We start from the raw sequence: 24,817 nt of genomic DNA on the forward strand, positions 1-24,817 counted from the left end.
GCATTTTCTGTAGTCATATACTAACCTAGGGCCGGGCAATAAATCGATATCATGATATTTTATAGATATCGTCTTAGATTTTGAATATCATAATATCATGATATGGAATAAGTGTCTTTTCCTGCTTTTAAAGGCTGAATTACAGTAAAAATGTAATTATCTGAGCTTAACAGACTTGTTCTATTATTATTTGTATTTATCCACTTAGTCATTATATCCACATTACTGATGATCATTTATCAAAAATCTTAATGTGTGAAAGCATTGACAGTCATCTTTACAATATTGTCAAAATATCGATATCGGGGGTATTTGGTCAAAAATATTGTGATATTTGATTCTGCCCATATCGCCTAACCCTACACTAACCCTATATACATAAGTTAATATATATCGTACAAATGTTCTTTGGGCTGTTTTTTATTCATAGTTATTTATAATGACTATATTCCCAGTGAAGTTTACTATTTAAGTGCACCGATGTCATTTTATATGGTATAATATCATGGCCTCCTTCACACATCTTTCACACAAGTGTTTGAAAACCACATTTGAGGGATCATAACAAACAAAAGTGTTCATGTATTCAGTCTATATATACAATTATCGACCAGTCTGTATTGGCATTGGCTCCACAAATCCAGTAGTGATCAGGTCCTACTCACTATATTCATCAATGGCTGTAGTTTGCTCGGTTATCATCATGTGATCTAAGTACTGACTCATGTGAAAACAGGTGGTCGTATATGTGACGACATAAAAGATTGACGATAAAAGATGCGCTTGAAAGCTCTGGAAATTTAAAGTAAGCAGACGTTGATTAAGGCTGAATTTTAACTCGTCTAAATTATTAAATTCTTGTTTAATCATTTAATCCTTTAGTTCAGAAGCAACAAAAACCCCACCAAACATTCACTGTTTTCAGATTCCCAACTATGAGGATTTACTGCTTTTCTCTGATTTATATCGCTGTTAATTGAAGATTTTCTGATTTGGCCTGCTGGTCCGACAATACAAGACATTTAAAGATTACTCTGTAAAACTCTGATTGCCATTTTGTCTCTATTTTCCAGCATTTTATAGATTAATGGAGAGATATGAATCAATAATGGGGTTGCAGCTCTTAACTGTGTATTTATTACCATGGTGAAATCTTCCACAGGAGATAAGGCTCGGATAAAATATACCTAGAAGGTTTTTCTGCACAAGAGCACTACGACGGTGCATAAGCTTTCTCATTAAAAATAGGTTTTAAATGTTTTCCTCCAGTAGAAGATTTATCTTCCTCACTCCACCACACCTCTTTCCAGACACATACTCTACATACCCGGTCCCCTCATTTGCACTAAGCGATGCATCAAGTGTAAACTATCTTAATGACAGGCCCCTGCAGCTTCTGTGTAATTAACAGCACAGCCCCCACCTCAACACGGAGACATTTCCACCATATTATAATTAAGGGGCAGCGGAGATGCTTTAAAGGCCCCTGCTTTAACTGCGGAGGCGCGAAACAATAAGCGTAAGGTGGTCGGTCTCTACTGCACGGACTGTGTGGGCGTCTCCGAGCGCACACCTGCTATTTTGGTTGATGTATGTGCAACGGCGCAGCGAGAAGAAGGGATGGGTGAAGGAGATTTAAGATCAGTGGGTGAGGTGATTATTAAACACTCTCAGCCAGTCACATCACTGGTCTCAATCACAGGTTAAAGGTGATAATGACGGCTTAAAGAATGGAAAGTTTTTCTTCAGGAGAAAAACACACATCACTACAAATCTGCAGCCAAAGACAGAGAGAGTAGTTGTTTCTCATCAGTAAGTTACGATAATAATGATAGAAATAAACTTGGTTGTATGCCTCTGTTAACCGGTTAAGTTTGCAGTTTACATCCATGTCTATCCTGATTCATAATATTCATAGTGAAGACTTAATTAAAGTAATAGGGCTGGGTATCAGTACTCGATATTCCTTTAAAAGGTTTAGACTGAAATAAATCGATACCAAGTAGTATCAAAACATCTCCCGTTAAACGACACCTGAAATCGACCTGCTCACAGCCAATCAAGGCAAAGCGTCAAATGTTCATAATTTAATTAATTCGATAATTTAAGGCCCTTCAAAATGCATTGGTGTGAAAATCAAATCATTTGGATGAGGAGGAGTGGTGACAAATGAATGTAATTTAATGTTTCTACTATAATCTTCTATAATAATGATAGAAATAAACTTGGTTGTTTGCCTCTCACAACCAATCATGTTGCAGTTTACATCCATGTCTGTCATGACTCATAATATTCATAGTGGAGACTTTGAAGGAGTTTAATAAAAAGGTATGAAGTGTGTCTGTTGGTGACCAGTGTCAGTATGATACCAGTGAATAACTTCCTGTGTGAAACATGCTTTCTTCACTTAGAAACTATTTTTACAGGAGGAGTACAGAGGACTGTTATATAGAGCTTCATCACATGGTGCGACAAGTTAAATCACCTGAAGCTCAATATCAGCAGAACCAATGAGCTTGTGATGGACTACCAGAGGAACAGGAAGCCCCCTGTCCTGGTCGTTAGGAAAGCAAAGATTCAAAGAAGCTAAAAACTTTAAAAGTCAACCCAGCAGCACCGAAGATTTAAAAATATCTAAAACCACAGTTTTAAAATGGACACCCAAGATTAGTGTCACAGTTCAACGTCTGACCAAATATGAAATACTGTCACATCTTCCCCTTCTTTTCCTGAGTTTTAACGTTGAATAACAGCCAGAAAAGTGTTTTTATAATATATCATGATGTCATAGTTAAGCTGACTTTTGACCTTTTTGATATAAAATGTCACCACTTCATTATTTTATCCTATGAGACATTAGTATGAAACTTTGTCAAAACATTAGCAAACAAATTCTTGAATTATGGTCAAAAATATGTTTAAATATGATTAAAGTGCCTTTCCAAATTCTTATCATTTTGTGCCAAATGTAATAAAATTCCCTTAAAGGCGTTCCTGAGATATTTCGTACATATGTAAGGACGGACTGACAACCCGAAAACCTGCCTCTGGCCACAGCTGTCGCCCACAAGGAGGCATAAATACAACGAAATTCATGATTATATCCACCTGATGCTATTTAAGCAATATGCATCTCATCTCGTACATGATCACATAGTTTAGTAATTAAATGTTATGGCGGCAGATAGATGGATAGACAACAGCATTTGCACCACCAATGTGTTTCAAGGATAAAGATGCTTCTTTTGCTAAAAGAAAGTTGGAAAAGAACTGACGTCTTGTACATAAGAAAAGCAGAATATCGAGTTATAACCAACCAGTCTGATGTGTGTAGAGGTGTGTGTGGTTATACTGTGGCAGCCTGGTGTTGTTTTCAGGTTATTCAATGAAGGTAAACACAGTGAACACAGTCCTTTTAAGGTATCGACCGAAATAAATCGATACCAAGTAGTATGGAAACATCTCCCGGCAAACGATACCTGCAATCCATCCTTTTTGGACCCAGAGCTAGATAATATGACTATATATGTATGGACCTGCTCACAGTCGATCAACAGCAAGCGTTCTTTGCTTACATGCAACATGTGATTGGTCCACTGCCACAGCATCTACAACCCGTCTGTGATGGTGAAGTTGTGGTGAATTTCAGTTAGCACGCTTAGCAGTTCAGCAGCCGAGACGCCACCTTAACGCTCTAAAGTGTGTCTACACTACACGCCTGTTACACCTGATAAAAGACAAGAGCACTAAATGTGGAATGGGTAGTAACTCAGTTGGTATTTGTATCACTTTAAGGGTACTTGGATTGGTGCTTGTATCGTCATTTTTTAAACGATACCCAGCCCTACATGCTGCAGGGACTGAAATGGATTTTCATACAGTATAAAGCAGCTGTGGACAACAGATACTGTAAGAATCACCCACACTCATTTATAGATCAATGCAGACTTATTTACAGCTTTAACCACATTAAAATGTTATTTCTTGTGCAGATTTTGGTTGGAGGGTGTTTAATTGAAGTAAATGATTTATATATTTTAAGCATTAATCCGTTTTAGTTTGTATTTAGTTTGATCCTGTTGTAGCAGCAGATTGACGCTGTGCCACTAATAGACGTTGTTTGTTTTCAGGGTAACATTTATGAACAAATTTCAGTCCAAATGCAACAACTGTCTTCATGTGCTGCTTCATCTCAACGAGCCTCCCACCTGTCTGCACCTCTCCTCCCACCTGGTGCACCGTGCTCTCACCGTTCTCTCAGCGCCCGTCTCCAAAATATCACACAGATGCACGCAAAATGAGTTTATTCATCGTTACGCCCCCACGAACATACGACCCTTAAGGTTTCTTTGAGCTTAAATTATAGTAGAATAGATTTGCTGTGTAGCAATTTACAACGTCCAAAAATACCTCCAAAACAATGCAGTGAGACTGGAGGAGTTAAGTCAAGAGAACAACAACAACTCAAGAAAGATGAAAGCCAAAGAAGTGAAAATGGATTTCAAAAGCTGAAGTGTACTCCACAGTCCTGGTTTAGCATTCTTCTGCTCTAGTTCTCCTGAAGGCACATTAAAGCGCAGACTTTACCTTATATGCTCTGTCTGACCTACTGAATATTCCCTGTTCGCTCGGATTCTGTCAGAGCGTCACCTCGACTGTGAACTCGAGACGGAGAGCGACCGAGGAAAAGCTCAGAGGTAAAAAACTAATAATAAATAACAAGACGTGCTGCAGCATTAAAGGAGAGCTGATAAGAAAAGAAGTGTTAATGCTGTTTTAAATTGATTCAGCTCCCTTTAATAAATACAGTTAAACCTGACTTATAATGACTGACAGCAGCCCTGCAGGAAGGTTACAACAAACATCTAGAGAGCACATTAATCAAAGAATATAAACCTGCTGCATGTTTAAAGACTTTAAATGTCATGTTCTTACTGCCAGGGTCTTTATATATATATATATTTTTTATTCCTTAAATTCCTTTGTTTCCTCCTCACAGCACTGTAAACATGCTTTGTTCTGTCTGTGCATGCAGTCTTGTTTTCTATAATGTTATCTATGCATTAATGTGTGTTTGGCTCCCTCCTGTGGACACAATAGGCATTACAGCCTAGAAGACCAGCAGCCTTCAGCTTATGAACTCCTATTATACTTTACTAGAACCTCTTTTTTTTTACACTAACTTTTAATAAACTCTCTTATTTTCTCTAATTTTACTTATTTATTAATTATTTTATTTATTTATCACTCTCATTTTCTCTTGCATGCATTGGTCTCAATTTTTGTCTTTTAAATCTGATCTTTTGTTTTTATTCCTTTTCTTTATGTTGTCACTTGTTCTGTCTTATTATTATTATCAGCTTGTCAATCAAATAATTGTAAGGCATTTTACTAGCCTGTATGAAAGGTGCGATATATATAAAGTTTGATTGATTGATTGATTAAAAAAATAAGAAGTGCAGCTTTCTTTAATTATGCTCCAAAATGCTGGAATACTCTACCTAAAGCTATAAGAGATGTGCACAATTTTAAATGATTAGACTCTTGCTTTTAATTAATGTCATTTTAACATGTTTTTACAAATTGTCTAATTTTATTTTTATGTGTATATTTGCCGTTGTTTTATTGTATTGTATTTTTATTTTTCTCTGTGAAGCTACATCTCTTGTAAGAAAGATGCTCTTTAAATAAAGTTGATCGTCATTATTATTATTATTTAAGGAAACCTTTACCTACATGCTCTGAGTCTGAGTGGATATGTATCATGTTATAACTATCAACCATTTCAGGGTGTTTTTCATCCAAATATTGAACTTGCTAAAAGGGACAGTTCTCCCTTAAATCCAAAAAAATACATATATTTCCTCTTACCTGTATTTATATTTACTCATCTAAATCATCTTAGTGTGAGTCACCCAGTTTTGGGAGAGATCAGCCGTAGAGACACATTTTAAAAACTCAACAGCGATGTCTCTTTCCACAAATCGTGCCCCAGTTATTTGAGATAATCCACAGATCTTATTGTGAGCGGTTTCATGAAGGAACTATTTATTTCTTTTCTACCGAGTTACACCCACCAGTCATGAATAGATGCACCTTTCCTTCTGCGTGGTGAGACTTTTGGCAGGTGTAGTTTAGTAGAAGTGTATTGTATTTGAGAGAAGGCAACAACTCAGCAGCTCACACCAGAACGATCTAGATCAACGGATGTCAAACATACCAAAAGGATCCAATTCGGCCTCTGGATAACTTCACAAAGTGTTAAAGTGGAAAAAAACTAATTCCCAGTTCTTTTCTTAATATAAAACACACATTGCTATTCTCACTTATTTCGTTTTGACATTCACAGTGAACTCTTCTGATCTTCTCATGGACGTCCAACTTTAGATAATTGAATTTCAACGTGATTCAGATGTGAAGAACACATTTTTCCTCGGGGTGTTTGGACACATTTATAATCAGTGTCTCGAACCTGGGTAACCCTAGATGGTTTATTATAGTAAAGTTATAATATGTATTATATTGTTTTAATGGTCTGGTCCATTCGGGATCAGATTGAGCTGTATGTGAACCCTGAACTGAACTTTTGACACCTCTGATCTAGATGAATAGCACTATATGTAAGAGGAAATGGCTTTTTTCAATCATGCCTACTTCCCTGATTGAATATTTTCACCATTATCATCCTGGCTTTTTCATTTCACACTCCGCTCTCCAAATCCTGCAGGTGACAATAACTTAATGCTCATATAATAATACTTTTTTTTTTTTTACTCACAGCGTTCAATTTGTCCGTCTTCTTGGCCTCGGGCTCCTTCATGGTGGAAGCCAGTAGCTGATCCCCTTTGTAGTCTTTGTACAGCTCAGCTAAGGTCTCACGAGTCTCCAGGTTGGTGGTCTTCAGGTGGTACCCTGGGTCCAGCTTGGCCTTCTCCTCATCTGAACCAGGCCAGGTAAAAAAAAAAAAAAGAGAGAGTGAGATGAAAATCATTTCCTTCTTTAACATAGTTTTAGTCTAGCTTTTTATTAAACTCCATCTCTTTTATTTCATTTGACTGTTTTTTTACTTTCATTTCTGCTCTGCTCACATTTGAGACTTTTATAGTGCATGGAAGTATATCGTTCTTTATTGTAAAGGGAGTTATAGGATCCTAATTAACACCTAAATAACACCTTTACATGTATTTCATTACTCTCCACGCCTGTGCACGACAAGCGACGTCTCTCCAGTGTTGCAAAATGAAAAAATATGTGACTGCTGGAAGGAATAAAACACCTTTGTTTTGTCGCGTTTTGTTCTTGTAAACTTGTGCCTTCATTCATTTGCACTGGGTGTCGTCTTAATGATTTTAATGCTAATCATTATTTTATGCTCTATTTTAGTCTACCTTTTAATTTTCTCTCCTCTCCCTTTTTTAAATTTTTTTATAATTGGATTTTTTTTTTTAATTGTATGTTTTCATGTTTACAATTTTTTTTTACTATAATTGGGTTTTATTGATCTATCAAATTAATTGTTTGTTTTTATGCAAAGCACATTGAGTTGCCTCTGGGTATGAAATGCACTATATAAATAAAGCTGCCTTGCCTTTATAATGTCAGAGTTTTTTCTCATAATTTAACATATTTATTATATATATATTTTACTTTATTTTTTACATATATGGCCCTAATACACCGTCATAGTCTTCACTTGTTGTTATTATCAGCTTGTCAATCAACTGTGAAGCACTTTAAACTACATTAACCTGTATGATAGGTGCTATAAAGATTGATTGATTAAAAGCCCAAGTGCGAGATGAAATCATCCCTAAACAACAACAACAACACAATAAATTCACAAATGGTAGATCACAGCTCCAAATCTCACCTGGATCCAAAACTTTCAGGCTGTTTTTTACATGATAGAAGTTGGCGATGTTGAATTTGTCCAAATTTGTGGGATCCTGTGAGGGGGAAACAAAATAAAAGGTTACTATCAGAATTAAAAAAAGGTTCAATTATGGGATATCCAACAACTAAAATAAGGATTAAAAAAAATATATATATAAGTCACCTGAAGTGTGATGATGTCTTTTCTGGTAAAGGGTTCGTCGGTCAGCAGATCTTTAAAACTCTTGGTCTTGATGTTGAGTTGTTCGACAGCCTGAGAGGGAAAAACAGAAAGAGCCTCATTTCATTTAATTTAGATTTTATCTTGTTTTCTTTCAACTTTTGATTAAATACATATGAAAAAGAGTGATTCTACTTTCTTAAAGTTATCTGTAACTTGTTTTGCATTTGCAAAATTCTGGGAAATTCCATGGGTATTAATGGGAATATATGGGAATTAATGGAAATAAACTGGAAATGTACAAAATTGCATGTTAGCCTATAACAGGGAACTTAAATGTAGTTATAAAAAAAAAACATCTTGTAACATAATCGTGGTTAAAACAACCAGATTTAATGCAAATACAGTTGAATATCTCCCCTATTCCTCAATCACATGCACATGATTTCAATTCTATTCAACATTCATGATTTTGTTGTTCAATAAAAGAATTGATTAAAGTTCTAATCACAAATAAATCAGTCAAAATGTCGTTAAAAAAAAAAGTGTTAATTTGCATGCATGTCTGCTTATGACAAAACGAAATGTTTATATTTAAGTTTTTATACAGTTGATACAGTTTGTATAAATTACCCCAAATTTCCAGTTAATTCCTGTTAATTCCCATATATTCCCATAATTCCCATGGAAACTTTCTGCCCCTTTGCAACCCTAACTGTGTGTGATCCTCAACTTATATTATAATACTGGACTAATTCAGCGTGATGTAAGACAGCAGCTTGTGAGACGCTGTGGGCTGAATGTCTGCACTGTATCACACTGAAAAATATAAATCAATAACCTTTCTGGATGTATCTGAGTGTACTTTTAGACACTGATCTGTGTTCACCAACCTCATGTGAGTACACGTTGCCGGTCACCTTGTTGGCAACAATGTGAGAATTATTTGTGAAGACGTTGTACAGAACGGGGCAGTGATATTTTCCTGGAATAAAATGAAAAAAGACACACAAAAAATGAGGCAGAGAAAAAAAACAAAAAGCAGAGTCGCTCACAATCTGCTAAAATATCCCTCCTGAAGTCCAGAAGTATCATCATGTAATTCGCTCCCTGCTGAATTATATCACCTCTCTCACTTCTTCCTCCTCCACCTGCTTTAATTTGCTCTTATCCGCCCCAAAAAGTGACCCTCTAACACGCTCTTTAACTCCAATTTTCCCTCTCAAGTCGCTCTCACACAGCAGTACTGTAAGAGAAGTGTGGCTTTGACCTTTTCTCACTTCTACCAACCATCTCATTTTTGTAACTCGGATCTGGGAGATTACAGTTATTCAGCTGTAATGTCAGTATCACTTTATATCCCTCGTTTTTTTATGTGAATCTTTTATGGCTAAAGTACATCGAAACGTATATTTACCGTCAATGTTCTTGGCCATGTTGAGTCTGATGAGGGACTTTGCCTCCATTTTCTGTGGGGGATAAAAACAACTAAGGTGTTAAAGTGTAATCATGAAAATAATTTGTTCAAAACTTCATTTACTGGAACAGAATAGAAACTAACTATTTTTCTTTTAAAAAGCAGATGAAGCTATTTGACGAAACCCTCACACTGATTATTTTTAGGGAAGTATTTTGAACTTTTAACAAGCGCTGATGTTTTTCAAGGCCTGTATATTTTCAATTTAGTCAATAAAAAGTCAGAAAATGGTGAAAACGTCTTTCACATGTTCCCACTTGAATGTGAAGTCTTCAAATTGCTCTAAAAAAAAAAAAGTCAAGATTTGTTTGATTTACACACATATATTTTATGTACAAAGAACACTTTTCTTTGTTTGTGTGCATCTTCCCATTTTTAAAAGATGGGAGCTTGAAAGTTCAGTATTTTTTGCCTATTTAAAAAGGACTCCAAAGATTATGAAACAATTAATTATATATCAATGTTTGACATGGACTTTGGACTATCTATGTTTTTAATGATTCATTTTTAGTTCCAACGACTGCTGCTGATGGATGCTGCTGCTGCCACCATATTATTCATACTCCTGTAATTATTAATGTTGTCTGTTTCTTTTTCTCTCTTTCTCTCTCAACCCCAACCGGTCGAGGCAGATGGCCGCCCACCTAGAGCCTGACTCTGCGGGTTTCTTCCTGTTAAACGGGAGGTTTCCCTTGCCGCTGTCGCCAAGTGCTGCTCATTGGGGGATGCTGGGTCTCCTTAAATTAAATTAAAGAGTACAGTCTAGATATGCTCTATGTGTAAATTCCCTTGAGATAACTTTTGTTGTGATTTGGCGCTATATAAATAAAGATTGATTGATTGATTTAAACTTAGCTTTAGCTATTAACACAATGTGAAAATTGCAGCAGATCAAGAAAAGCTGATCAAACAATGCATGAATGAGTCTTTTAATGTTGTTTTCCTTCTAATGAGCAGGTTGGCACCCATCAGTGTATGAATGTGTGTGAAATTGTGAATATGACTAATGTAAAAGCGTTTTGAGTGGTCAAAAGAGTAGAAAACTGCTATATAAGTACAGTCCATTTATCATAGGATTCACTTTATGCTGTGAGGTGATTTTGGCATCGTGGTCACAGTCTGTATTGCAGTTTTATGTGACACATTGGCCCAAAAAGACCTTTTCCGATACAAAATCAATGCAAAAAGAACAGCTGTACAACAACATTATCACCTTTAAATAATTATATGTGTAATCAGCATCTGATCCATTTAACTTAATAAAATCTGGGGAGACTAGAGAAGGACTACAGTGTGCTTTAGAGGAACTCAGAAACCTCAATACTTTGTTCTGTCTATGAACCCAGTGAGAAACTTTCAAAGTGAAAAGCATCTGAACACAACAACCTGTTATTCTTAGTACATCCACATCTTGCTTACCTCTCCAGTAGCTGGATTAGTACCATACTTCTTCATCCATGGAACAATGCTCCTGAGAGAGGAGGCAGAAACAGAGTGATCTTTATGTGGGAGGTCCACACAGACACAAAACAAGAGGCTGAAATATGAATGAGATGTAACGTGTTGCATAACACTAAAAAACAGAGAGATACTCTGATCTGATCTGAAGCAATGTTTTGAATGTTTTTAAGGTGCCAAAATAAGAACACATGGTTATAGATTTATCTAGTAATATGCGAGATAACGACACAAACACCATACATACTAAACACATAACAGCTCAGATGACAGTATCGATTTATTTCACTTTGACTTCCAAAATCCATAATTACAATACAAAGTCAGCCGATCATCTCCGCCCCACTTTTCCCAGGACGACTTTTTCTAAATTTTCGGCTATATTCAGAGCTCCTCTCTGTTGGAACTAAGCCTGCACGATATGGACAAATTATCATATCTCGATATTAAAGCCAAATATCTCGATATCGATACAATATGACTATGATTTCACACTTTTTGAAGTGTAGCAACAGGGAAAATTAGTCCAGACATGATCAAATTCGATACATAGAAGCAGTAAAATACAAGTTAAAATAGCTTAAAGTTTCAGATTTCTAACTTACAGCAGGTCAAAGACGACTCCCTCGTCACTGCAGACAGGATACTCAAACGGCTGAAGAGACAAGCTGAAACATAACAGAGAAAAACAGTTGAGTCTTACAGTTTTATATATTGACGATACCGTTTATCATTATGTTTATAAGTTATTTTCTGTTCACATTTAAACAAGTAAACATGAATAATGAAATGACATATCTAACGTTCCTCTCCTACATTGATGGAAAACAAGTCTCTTACGAGCAGTGGTCGAATGAAAGCCGCCTGAAGTCGGCCTGGGGGATTTCTGAAAAGTAAAAAAAACATCAAATAACATTACTTTCTATCCATTCAATTCATTCATAACTTTAAAAACTGGTTCTGTTCACAGTTATACTTCAGATCACTGTTTAGATTGTGATGGAGTGAAAACAGGGACATAGAACCAAGTTCTTGCACTGCTTTGTATGTCTATTAGACATTTATACAAGATGTGATTTGTTGATGTAATTATGTACTTTTATATCCATAAAAAAGAAATCATGAATTTGTTGAACTGGTAACAAGTGGTAGACATGTGCAGCCAGTGATGAGGGTCTCAAATTGACGTTACTGTGCTTTGATGAGTCACAGCGAGGTGGAAAACAGCCCAAAAACAGACCAGCATTCATGAAGGTTATAATGTCTGTTTTATATTGAAACTGATTCAGACTTTTATTTTTTTGGAGGCTGTAGTTTTGTGCTGCTGTTGAATTACTAGTCTAGCCTCATTGATGTGAATAAGTTGGATAGGAACACTTCTCAATATGACACAATACCATTCAACAGCAGCACAAACTGCAGACTGCATAATGAGCATGAACTGTACAAAAACTGATCATTAGAACTTTTATGAAGGGGGGATTATTAATATTTTATAGGGTTGTTATTTTAGACTGCATCAGTAAATGTGTTGACATGTCTGCTGGAATCCCGATGTTGAATCTGATCCTGGTTGATCGTATTTAGAATATATCTATAATTTAGTCATCGTGTTTGTACCATGCTGTATTTCTCTAATGTTGCTTTCTTTGACTGTTCTGTACACACATCATCTCCTGAATGTCCGTCTGTCCTGTGAGAGGGATCCCTTCTCTATAATGTACTTAAACACAATTTCGAGGTACTTTCATGTGATGCTACTTTATATTTCCACTTTAAAGATGAAGATTTGATACAATGGATAACATAACAAGCTTTTAAAATACAACACATTGTTATAGATGAAACCAGTCACGTCTTATAAAGAGCAGTGTGTAGTCGGGCTCACATTTCAGATGTCTATGAGTTGTTAACAGCTCCACCAAATAGTGATTTTTTCCCCCTCTAAACTTTAACTGTAATACTTTAACTACATCACTCATAATACTCATGTACTTTTACTGTAATACTTTAACTACCTGCTCGTTTCCCTCCGTAGAAGTTAGTGTACTCTGTAGATGTAATGTACCTGTAATGATAAAAAACAAGCGTCAATATAATAAAACGACATTAAATAAGATAATAAAGTTAATAATAAACATGTGTGTCGTTGCTAGCTGTTAGCCTGCTAAGCTAACAACAACAAACCCGTTTGTATTTCTGTGCCTTAAAAACCGAAACAATAAATTTAAAAGCTTACATCTTGTCCTTTTGATGCTGGCGCTTCCCCATCTTGAGTCTGTATGTAAATCCAACAGATTATCTACTTTATATTTAGTTAAAAACACAGATTTAGCCTCAGCTAGCTCACAAAAACACACAGAAGCTAATTCCTGTTTACGCTCTTCTTCGTCTCATTTATTAACTGTAGTTTACTTATTGTAACAGCACTCTGCTGCCCTCCACAGGGGGAAAATGTCACTTTTGGTTTATTGACATGGAAAACATACATCATTTAAATTGCCATAGCAACATTTATATATATTATAATGTGATGATTATAATGTTATATAAATATGTTATAATTTGGATTTAAACTAATATTTTTTTATTAATTTTACTATATTTATATTTTATTATATTATTATTTTTTCTATTTTTTAATTTATTTTGAATGTGAAACAATCAACAATTAAATTGAAAGAGGGTTTATTGACATGGAAAACATACCATCATTTGCATTGCCAAAGCAAAAAATCTAAACTAAAATAACTAAAAATCACTTGACAAAGTCTAGTTCTGCTGCAAGCCAAATTTCAGAAAGAATATATATAAATATATAATATTTACAATATTAATATCAGGGAGATTAGAGGCTGAGCATAACGTTTATTTACCAGCATGAGCTCTGATATGGTGACTGGTGAGAAATGTAACTTAAAACCTACCTGTTCAGCTGTTGATTAATATTTGTTTATAGTCTTCTTATTCCATGTTATGGTATTTGTTTGTTATTGTCTCTATTTTTTTTCTCTAACTTTTAATAAACATTTTCTTATTCATACTTATTTTCTCAACATTTGAATTATCCTTTTTGGTTTTTGTTCCTTTTATTTATGCTGTCACTTGTTCTGTCTTATCAGCTTGTCAAACAGCTGTAAAGCACTTGGAACTACACTAGCCTGCATGAAAAGTGTTATATAAAGTTTGATTGTTTAATTTACTCCATGCAAATAACTTGTTCATTTATCATCTGTGAAAGAATCGTTCAACCCTTAGAAACTCCAATTTCAGCACAATATTACCTTACTTTGCACATTCAGCTGCATCATGTGTATTTATTAACATATTTCATCCCACCTTCATCTTCATCTTTCCACACCAGGCATGTAGTTTAACATCCATACTTTTGTCTCCCTCTCTCACAACCTCACACACACTTATTAACACATTACTGCTTTAAAATGATATATACATTGTATGCTGCTGATCAAACGAGACAAAACCAAACAATGCCAAACAAATTCATCTACAATGAGTTTATTTTGTCTTGGCATTTAATTCATTGAATGTAAATCTTATAATTATGGCTAAATAATTTTTACTTCTTCTAAACAAGAGAAGCAAACACACACACAGACACACACACACACCCACACACCCACACACAAAGTGATTAGAGGCATGAACCATGAACCGGGAAGTTAGTAAAGTGTGGTAATGTGTAGCAGGAGGTACATTCAGACATGTTCTCTGAAGAAAAGACACATTTTACAGGTGCTACCATCACCCCCCATCACCCAAAAAAAAGACCACAAAAAACCCCAGGTGGATCCATCATAAGCAGGAAATTAAACATCAAACTTTTAAACCATTTTATAGATAAAAAAAGGACACTGTGTGGAGTGATGGAGTGATGGGGGGGGGCTGTTTTTATAAAAATAGGATACAGAGCAAGAAACAGCAACAATTCCTGTAATTCCTGAGTTACAATTGGCTGTCGTTTCTTCTCGTTTTCTCGTCTTCTCATCACTCGAATAGCACTTCAACAGCTTATGAAGGAAACACACCGAATCCCCAAAAAAAAGAAGAAAAAAAAAGAACAGAGAAAGACTTCACAATTACAGACTTCATACTGAATTTTTTTACGTCTCACGATGAATAATTCAACAAGTGAAAACGTTCTCAATCCTTGGCACTTTTTAATCTGTCAGGCAGGAACAAACTTTGATGAAAACGATGAAACAAAGAAGGTCGGGGGGTTTCCTGCCCGTTATCATCTGTCGCTGAAAACATACTTTTTTTTATTTTTATTGAATGACAGCACATACTGACAGACACAAGAGGGGGGGGCAGAGGTTTGCCGGTCCGTAAATTGGATATTAGTAATTTGCTCGGAAAGTGCAACAATATGTGATAAATTCATTTTTACAGAGCACAAAAAAGAAAAGAAAATTGCAATGTTTGTTCCCTTTGAGAACAATTGGAACAACTGAAGTCCGTTTAAATGGTAAACTCAGGGCCGGCGTTCGCTCAGTACCATCCTGAAAACGAGATGAGTGTTTTTCTCAGATAAAATGTCTCCTGTTTGATAAAAACAGTCAATGAGTGTTCTGGTAGAGAAAAAAAAAACCTTTAAAAAATCACCGCAAATCCATCATGGTAACAGTGTCATCTGTGATGTTCACATGTCCTGCGTGCTGAAAGGAAGAAGAAACACAGAGAGTTAGAGTTAGGGTCTGCTCCAGAGTTATTATAGTCAATGAAAAGTAAGACTAGCAGTGAAAACATCATTTCATTAACTGAAATCAAAATAAAAATGATATTAAATATTGAACAAAATATTAAAATAAATGAAAAATAAAAATAAAATCAAAATAATAATTTTAAAAAAAATTAAAAATTACAAAAATTCTAAAATAAAATAAAAAAAAAACCGTTCACGCAGCTTTTTAAATTGCAAATACAGATCAGGGTTATTATATTTAAGGAAAACTAAGATTAAAACTAGAGAGAGAGAAAGTCTACAATAAATCCTTCGCTAATTCAGCAACAAAAATACACTCATGTCTAGTTTTAGGTGTATCCTATAGCAATGTGAACCTTGTTTCACTTTGCTTATCTGCTTTTTATTCTGTGCTGTGTTGTATTTATTATACGGATGTACTTTGTTTACTTCCTTTTTTCTTTCTTTAAAAAATGAATAAATTATAATTTCTAACAAAAGCCTTTCTATGTATATTGTATCTGTCCCTATAAACCACAGCAATCCCAGCAAATTTGACATTTTAAAACTGGTCATTGATCAAAAACCACATTTTAAGAGCAGAAATTAAACTTTTTTAAACTATTTATTTTTAGAAATGACCCAACATGGTGCCTCTGGTTTATCTGATGCTTATTTAATCTGACTGAACTGACTGCAGGTAGTGAAACAAACACACACAACCTTTTTTTGTGCACTGGACCACCTACGAACTCTCAGTGTGATTCACCCACATCACAAAAAATAATCTTTTAATAATACTTTTCCAGTATCGAACCATACAGATAGTTTTGGTTGTATTTAGACACTTTTGGAGGTTTTCTGCCCTCATGATACAATACAGGTGAATGGAATTCAGTTTGCTTTGATTCAACAGTGAGATATCCTCTCATGAGACTATCTCCATGTTACATAACCTACAGATCAGGCTGTCAACAGACTTCATGGTAACTGTTTCCTCTGACACCTGCTCGCTGCCTGAGGTGCACAAACAGGTTTAAGTTTAACCCTCCTGTTGTTTTCCTGTCGACCGTGCTGCTTTTGTCCTTCTGGTTTGACTATTTATAAAGCATGAGGTGTAAATTATCACCCGGTTCTGTGTTAGACCTTTTTAGTCAATTTCATTTCAACTTATTACTGCAGGTTTTACACTTATTTTATGGTCAACAGGCCTCATTTAAATTACATTATACTTCATTCTTGTGTTAACACCTTAGGCATCAGTTCACAGTGTATCTAGTAGTTGTTTCCTGAAGCTATCCCTTGATCTATATTTACAGTGTTCCTGCAGTGAGATCTGTGCTTCCCAAAATACAGTATATGATTTACACTTTTGAAATTTTACTGATAATTTCTGTAGAAAAAAGTAGTGATTTGGGATAATTAATTCGATGCTGTTGAGTTTTTAATTTGTTCAAAACAAGATGTAATGACCCTCTCCTGTACTGTACTGTGCTGTGGTGGGAACGCAAATCTCTGAGACGGATATCTGCAAACCTGGTCTTAGATAGACACCAACAGAGGAAACTGAGAAAAGATACTTTTTGTGATTTGGGATAAATGTCAATGGGCTGAAATTATCGTATTATTCCCAGTGCAGTTGTATTCATCTCAGGAATTTTCATGAAACAAGACTAAAGGCAAATAGCTGCCTAAATATTAGGAATATAATTTATTCAACTACTAGAGGTGTACTCACTGTAAATAGAGGAGGGTCTTTGCTGTGAGGATGAAAGCCCTTCTGTTTACACGTGGAGATTTCATCTGTTCCTCGATCTGTCAACCTGAAGTAACCGATTCTGGAAAAACACACACACACAAAAAAACACCAAACATTATCACCACCTCATTTACAGTAGACTCAATATTATGAACACCTTTCAGTATATTATAATAGACTTCAACAACTTAAAATAATGGTAAAGCAACACTTTTATTTCAGGGTATTTTGTATTAGCAGTCTGTTTTAGCTACGCAATTCAACAGGGGGAAAAATGAGTTTATGTTTTCCGTGACATGACATCAACACTTCTCTGACTCACTCGTTGAATTTGGGCGAGCAGACGATAGCGATGGCCTCTGGCATCATCATCTGGTAGGAGCAGTGTGTGTGGAGGTCGACGCTGGACAGGAAGGCCGTCTGTGTGGGGTGAGTCTACAAAAAAAAACAACAAAAAGAAAAAGGACAACTCACCATGATGTCTTTCTCTTGTCTGAAGCAGCTCACTGTATGATTTACAGACACCTCTTTATATCGCTGAGAGAAGCTGAGAGTTTATATTTTATGCGTAATTATTCATAAAATGAAAGTGAACCACTGTGCAGAAAAAAAGGGGCAACCAGTGTAAAATGACTTGCTTAATTAATAGTTATTCATTCATTATAAGGGTTAGGGTCATTAATGAATGTTTAAAAATCTGTGAGAGTGCAGACACAGTGTATTATTTTTTGGTCTAGGAACATTTTATAGAATATGAAGAACACAACATGTTTTAATGGTGTTTTTTTTGTACATTTGCATACACAAAAATGTGAATCAGCTGTACAAAAATAAAGAAAAAAAAGCATTTTATTTCCATTTTTGTACACTGTGGGTCACATTAGGAATAGTCGAGCTAAAAGAAATGTGTATATGGTGTTTTTACAACTCTCAAATGTAAATAAAATGGGTTAAATTTCACCCTGAACAGTATGTAAGGGTTAGAAAGGGTTTCAACTATCAAACTTCACTTTAGCAGCATTGGGAATATCTTTATGTGAAGTCATGTTCTCTTAATTCATGTGTTACTGTGTGGGTGGGTTTTTCCTGTATGGTACAGAAGGATTAGCTTGAACTTGAGAGCGCTTGCCAGAATGTGCCGGACTTTACTCACATGAATCCAGCCCAGAGTGATGAGATCATACTGGTCCTGTATGAGAAAGAGTTCCTCTTCATTTTCTGTGTCGCAATAGTCGGGTCCGCCACTCTGCTTTGGTACGATGACGTGGGTCACCGTGAATGCATTTCTGGTCTGGAATAAACCCAAAACAGCGTCACGCTATTATATTTCTTTCAATTATTCATAGACACAGTCTGCCAAAAAAGCTATCCAAGGACGAGCAAAAGTAAACAGGGCTGGTGAGTGAGTCGCTGCTGGCAAACAAAAAAAAAACAACAAAAAAACCCAACAAAAAAACCCAACAAAAAAAACGCTTGGTCATGCTCATAAAAGAGTGAAAAGAGCTTTTGAGTTAACCCGGCTGGCATATGAGCCACGCATATTTCAAACAAAAGGCACAGCAGATCTGGGACAGTCACAGAAGTGCCAGATTATGTTCTGCCTCTCTGTGGGCTTTAGGGGCGGTCAGCTGATTTCTTGGTTTCATTTATAAATCTACAAATCCACATTCCTTAAACATTCACAGCCTTTCTTTTCATGATAAGAAACAACTAGAATAAAAGGACTTTCTTTCTTTAAATCACGCCAGCTGATAGATGATAGAAAATTGCGCTTTAATGATCATAAAAACCTCCTTTAAATACATTAAAAACACATATTTTAGGGCTTCCTGTAACAGATCTCATGTCAGCAGGGGATGCAAAACTGCTGCATCAATACAGTCGCTCTCTTCCAGACTCTTACCAGCTTGCCACACAGGATGCCGCAAGTTTCTACAGCTCGGCTTGTGTTGGCCTCGGCCAGCCTTAGGAAGCTCCGGCACAGCTCAGCGGGAACGGCCAACTGCCGAAGGGCATCCACCATTGTATCTGCAAAAACCATGCGGCGAAATAGACAAAAGCTGAGAGGAAAAGTTTGATTCTTGTGATGTTCTGAAACAAGGCATCATGGTGTAAACAGGATATTAAGTAGGTCAGGGGGGAAAGAAATCAGCTCAGAGAAATAAATACTTTACAGCAGGAGTAGGGCCGTATTTAAATCCTCTGAGGGCCAGCCCCATTGAGTCACAAAAACATTAACTCACTGTTGCTCCCCGGGCTCACCAGCATCCCCGGCTTGAGCGCCCGGTCGAAGGTGGGCGGGGCGGTGGCAGGTGAGCCGATGGTGGCTGGAGGGCGATTGTATTGGTTGTTGGCAACGGGTAGATCACCTGGGCTCAGCGGGGGAGTCGGGGCGACCGTCGGTGGACCCTGGATGCCTGGAAGGAGTGGCATGTCTGGGGAAGGCGTGGCGGGCGTGGCGAACTCCAGGAGCACGCGCTGGCGTTCCTTCTCCAGCTCCTGGCGGCGGATCATCTCCTCGAAGGCACTGAACTGCTCCTGCTCCCGCTGCCGGCGCTGCATCTCGACCACGCGCTCCCGCTCGGCGTCCAGCGCTCGCTGCTTGGACTGTTCCCGCATCATGATCTCATCCTCCGCTTTCTGATCGGAAAAACAAAACATCAGTCGGTGGTATAAAATTCTATGGCTACTCCTGTCTTTCCCCCAAAAAAGGCATTTAAGAAAACATTCATGGGTCAATGACGTAAGGCAACCCCGTGTCCAATTGGTGTAACCATTATTTTTTCATAGAAATCTTATTATAAGAAAACCCTCTTTGGCTACTCCTGTCTTTCCCAACAAAAAAACATTAAATTCTGTTCAGGTTGACACTGTAAGTTCATCTCATTTTAAAATTCACCTCAATAAATATAATGTGAAACGTGTCTCCTGTTTTTCCAACAAAAAGACATTTAACAAAACAGTCATGGGTCAATGTGATGCAACCCAGTGTTCAATTTGTGTAACCATTATTTTTTCATAAAAGTCTGATTATAAACAAGAAAATAAATGTGAACTAAAATGTGGAAAAACTATAATCCACTTTTTTAAAACAAATTTTACATAATTTGTCAAAACTTATTTAGAAAAAAATGGTTGTTTTTAGGATATGTCTCATTCAATATTAACAAAATGCTTTAAAATTTAAATGTACAAATACTCTGAAAACATTTTCTTTTCATTTGATGTTGTAAATTAAGTAATTACTTCTATAAGTACACTTAAATACACTGTAGGTGGATAAAATATTTGTGGTCAATTTGTAAATATGTATTAGATATTTTCTTTGTTCGATGTTACAACAGAAAATGTACCTTTCTGACAAGGTACTGGGCATGTTCTTGTTCAAATCTCCTCAAAAGAGCTTTTTTCAGAACCTCCGCTTGAGGAAATGCGACATCCTTGAGTTTCTAGAGAGGAATGAGAAATATGTACATTTTTAGAAACAGTTGTAAGAATGTAGAAGACAGAATGTACAGAATGTAAGAATAGATGACAGAAGACAGCATAAATCACTGTGTGCAAACCTTTAGCGTGTCTTTCTTCTCGGGAATGTTAGCAGTCTTGTAATCCCGATGCTTGGGAAGTTTTTCTATAAAGAGCCTAGATGAAAAGACAAAAAACTCTATTAGTAAAAGTTGAAATTGAAATGTTTGTACTGAAGATGCTGATTGAAAACGAGACTCTCCTGTAATATTTGGCTTTTCCCAAAACAAAAATCAGCTCCTCATTAAGGAGAAGTATCACAAAACCAAGTGGAAGAGAGGATAAAATCACTCTGTCAATGTTGACTTAATTAGTTAAATTATTCTGCCTTATTTTATTGTGAAGAGACAAATCCTGAAACTTGAAACTAAGCAGGAACTAAGTACAAATTAATAAATCATTCAATTAACGTAGTAAATCAAGCACATAAAACTCATTAAAGATTCATCAACAGCTCAATAAAAGCCTCATAAAACACTCACGTGATATATTTGTTATAGAGGACGAAGGCGTGCTCGATGTTGCCCTCCTCCGTGTAGATGTGAGCCATGCGGATCATCTCCATCCCAGAGCGGAAGTATCGGCGCGGTGGCACATCCTCGTTCACTTCCACCGTGCTTCCTTTCTTGGTCAGAGCACGGACTCGCTCCTCCGGCTGCAGACTGACGTCGGTGTGGTCCGCCATCACCGCAGCCCAACCTGGAACACTGAGACCACAAGACAGAGGTTTAATACTGCATCCAGAGGCATCAACAAGTCAATAAATGGAGATTTTTGTCTGTGGCTCAATCCTTACTTTCAATTAACTTCTTAATACTTAATGTAACTTCATAATTAAAGGGTCTGTTTGTCTATATCGGAAAAAAAGACACACAGCCTTGCAAATAGTTTCAGTTTTGAATGCTGAAGTTTTAAATAAGGCCCGATCAATACTGGATTTTTGGGGCCGATATCGATATTAGGGAGGGAAAAAAAATCTGATATCGATATAAGGTAAGGTACACTTGACAAATTGACAAACAGTAGCCTTGTAATGGTGAAGTGACATAAAATAAAATAAAATAAAATAAAACTAAATATTGACTGATAATCGTATATATAAACAGAATATATACATAAACACACAGACTTCCTTTCAATAGCATCAGCTTCAGTGTCTAGCTTTTTTTTGGCAAAGCAATTATAATATATATGTATATAATTTTTAAAGCTGACATTTTCCTCTCATCATCACTGCAGAACATTCAAATTAGTTAAAGTTAAACATAGAAAGGTAACATCAGCTGTAAGATAATGTACAATACAGTAGTTTTCCTTGCATGGATCTTAATTATAAACATTAATATCTAATTTTACCAATTTTCTGACAAAACTTGTAAAAATATTAGTTTCACAAGATGGTATTTCTTCATTAAGTCACAATACAGAACTTTTTACACTGTTTTAACACAATTAAAACCACACCACTGAAAACTTAATTTGGGTATGAGATGAGCTTCATTGTCTAAAAGCATTTTATCTCATTGGTAAATAAAGTCAGCGTTGACGTCAGGACAATAATCTGAATATAAACCAACACAAAGTCAATCTTAAACACCCCGACCAGAGGCTACGACTCAGTCTAAGAACTGGAAGGGTATATTTATAACAAGCCAATGACTCTCTAATGCTGAGGAGGGTCCTTCTGGTGTGACTTGGATTGTTCTACTCTTCATTAAATAAAGAGAAATATAAGAACGCTTCATCAGCATGCTGAGTAATAGTGAGCGTGCTTGTATTGATTGGTCCATGGCGGCTTCCTGCCTACAGCAGTACAGTATGTCAAGAAGGGACCAATAATAGTTAATAATAGTCTCTAAGTTTAGTTTGAAGGGTGTGGTACTGATAAGAAGGAGATGTGAGGGTACTTAAAAGCTATTAGCATTCTTCTGCTTTATTTGTATTTTTATAAGAACCTACTTTGACTTTAACTTTAATAATATATTGTGTGTGTTTAGTTCAAAGTGTTGTAGATTAGTCGAGAAACACATCCAATATTTAAGTTGTCATTAGCAGTTTAAAAAAATTACTCAGCGATTATTTGTTTACTTTAATTTGGTCTGAATTGTCAGTTTCCTAAAAAGAAACCAGCCTAAATGTATTACAAAATGTGACAGCTGATGACTAACTGTGGTGGGAAGTATCTAAAATACCGTTCAGTACTGTACTTCTGTATTTTTGAGGTGTTTTTTTTATTAATTTTTAACATCAGTAGTCACTAGTTCAAAATTACACTACAAAACATATGAGCAACAAGATATATAGATAGATAGATAGATAGATAGATAGATAGATAGATAGATAGATAGATAGATAGATAGATAGATAGATAGATAGACTGGGCGATATGGGCAGAACCAAATATCATGATAGTTTTGACCAAATACCTTTGATATTGATATTGCGACAGCATTGTTCGGATGACTATCAGTGCTTTCACTAAATATTAACACAATAAGATTCTTGATAAATAATCATTAGTAATGTGGATATAATGACAAAGTGGATAAAGACAGATAATAGGACAGTCTGTTAAGCTCAGGTAATTACACATTTACTGTAATCCAGCCTTTAAAAGCAGGATAGACACTTATTCCATATCACAATATTATGATATTCCCAAGAGCACACATCAAAATGTTCCTTATAATTAGCCTCACCAAAACCTAACCTACAACATCACTTATGCTGATGCTTACAAGTAAATGCATCAATAATGTATTTATTCTTATGTACTGAACACTTTTCTGATATATTGTATTACTTTCCTTGTATTATACTGCATTATATTACTTATACTTATACTTGTCTGCCAGGAGAACTTCTATACTGTGGTATTTGTTACTTACACTAAAGTAAAAGTTGTTACTATGCGAATAATTTGAGCTAAAAAAAAAACATAAACACAATAAATCCAATCTGACATAAAGCTAAACTGAGTCCTCTTCAGCTAAAATGACATAAAAGACAATATGCTGATAACATTACACACAATCTGTGTTAACTACTGACATGATTTGAGTGTCACAGTAAAGGGTTTTCCCCTCTTTAAGTCTCCTAAATATCTAAAAACCTCTCCTCTGTAGTGGTGAATGCTCCTCAGCGACGTCGCCATTTTTAGCTAACTTAGCAAAGTCAGGTTAGTTTTATTATAATAGTCGACATTTTAAAACATGTTGAGTTATAAAACAACTATTAAGATTCTTACCTGATCGTGTTTTGAACCGGAGCTCCTACATACAGCTAGATTAGGTGTAAACACGACCTAATTGACGGTCCTATAAAGCAGATTAGACTTCAGAGGGCTGCGTCCCTACACTTCCGCAACCAATACACTTCCGCCTCACGTTGCGACGTCAGTTGACGGTGAGGTGACGACATCGATCAGCTGTCAGTTATCAGTTACCAATCAATGCTTCCTTAGTAAATTAATCTCTAATGAAGTTAAATAAATGTAATCTATCAGTGGATTTTGTGAGATGGCATCGATCAGCTATAAGTTATTACCTAATTAAATAAAAGTTCATTAATATGTATATAATAATATCTCTAGTTAATTATATTATATCCAGACATGTGGATCAGGGGATATAGATTAATCTTGTTATTTTGTTTTCATTTATTTTTTATGGAAACCCATTTCCGCCAATGTGATGAAACAAAATATGTAAGTCATTATAATGAGATACTATCTTAAAATAATGACTTAGTGTCTCAAAATAATGACTTACTATCTTAAAATAATGACTTAGTGTCTCAAAATAATGACTTACTATCTTAAAATAATGACTTAATAGCTCA

At 35.8% G+C, this 24,817-nt stretch overlaps 2 protein-coding genes across 2 annotated transcripts in view; both read right to left on the bottom strand.

The window, feature by feature from the left end:
• The window catches only part of ppil2 (peptidylprolyl isomerase (cyclophilin)-like 2), a 43,561-nt gene extending 30,198 nt beyond the window's left edge, over positions 1-13,363 (bottom strand). Inside the window, 10 exon segments of the mRNA XM_062417451.1 lie at positions 6,779-6,939; positions 7,871-7,946; positions 8,057-8,146; positions 8,947-9,038; positions 9,471-9,522; positions 10,950-11,001; positions 11,594-11,656; positions 11,829-11,874; positions 13,007-13,056; positions 13,228-13,363. Coding sequence (XP_062273435.1) covers positions 6,779-6,939; positions 7,871-7,946; positions 8,057-8,146; positions 8,947-9,038; positions 9,471-9,522; positions 10,950-11,001; positions 11,594-11,656; positions 11,829-11,874; positions 13,007-13,056; positions 13,228-13,259 — 714 coding nt within the window. The 5' untranslated portion in view covers positions 13,260-13,363.
• Positions 13,364-14,379: 1,016 nt separating this feature from the next.
• On the bottom strand, positions 14,380-24,334 carry LOC133979040 (STAM-binding protein-like A). The gene is made up of 10 exons (XM_062417455.1): positions 24,225-24,334; positions 21,460-21,684; positions 21,019-21,094; positions 20,806-20,901; positions 19,696-20,092; positions 19,356-19,480; positions 18,606-18,743; positions 17,775-17,887; positions 17,432-17,531; positions 14,380-15,667 (listed from the first exon to the last, which is right to left on the bottom strand). Exons 2-10 carry the CDS (start codon positions 21,660-21,662, stop codon positions 15,611-15,613), a joined length of 1,305 nt encoding a protein of 434 aa, XP_062273439.1. The 5' UTR covers positions 21,663-21,684; positions 24,225-24,334; the 3' UTR covers positions 14,380-15,610.
• Positions 24,335-24,817: the final 483 nt, after the last annotated feature.

This window comes from Scomber scombrus, chromosome 4 (assembly GCF_963691925.1).
Source record: "Scomber scombrus chromosome 4, fScoSco1.1, whole genome shotgun sequence".
Taxonomy (NCBI): Eukaryota; Metazoa; Chordata; class Actinopteri; order Scombriformes; family Scombridae; genus Scomber; species Scomber scombrus.

Coding starts and splice junctions, on each gene's coding strand:
- LOC133979040 (XM_062417455.1), bottom strand. CDS start 21,662: ATGGCGGACCACACCGACGTCAGTCTGCAGCCGGAGGAGCGAGTCCGT. Junction 20,902..21,018: donor AGAAGAAAGACACGCTAAAG/GTTTGCACACAG, acceptor ATTCCTCTCTAG/AAACTCAAGGATGTCGCATT. Junction 20,093..20,805: donor CCCAGTACCTTGTCAGAAAG/GTACATTTTCTG, acceptor TTTTCCGATCAG/AAAGCGGAGGATGAGATCAT.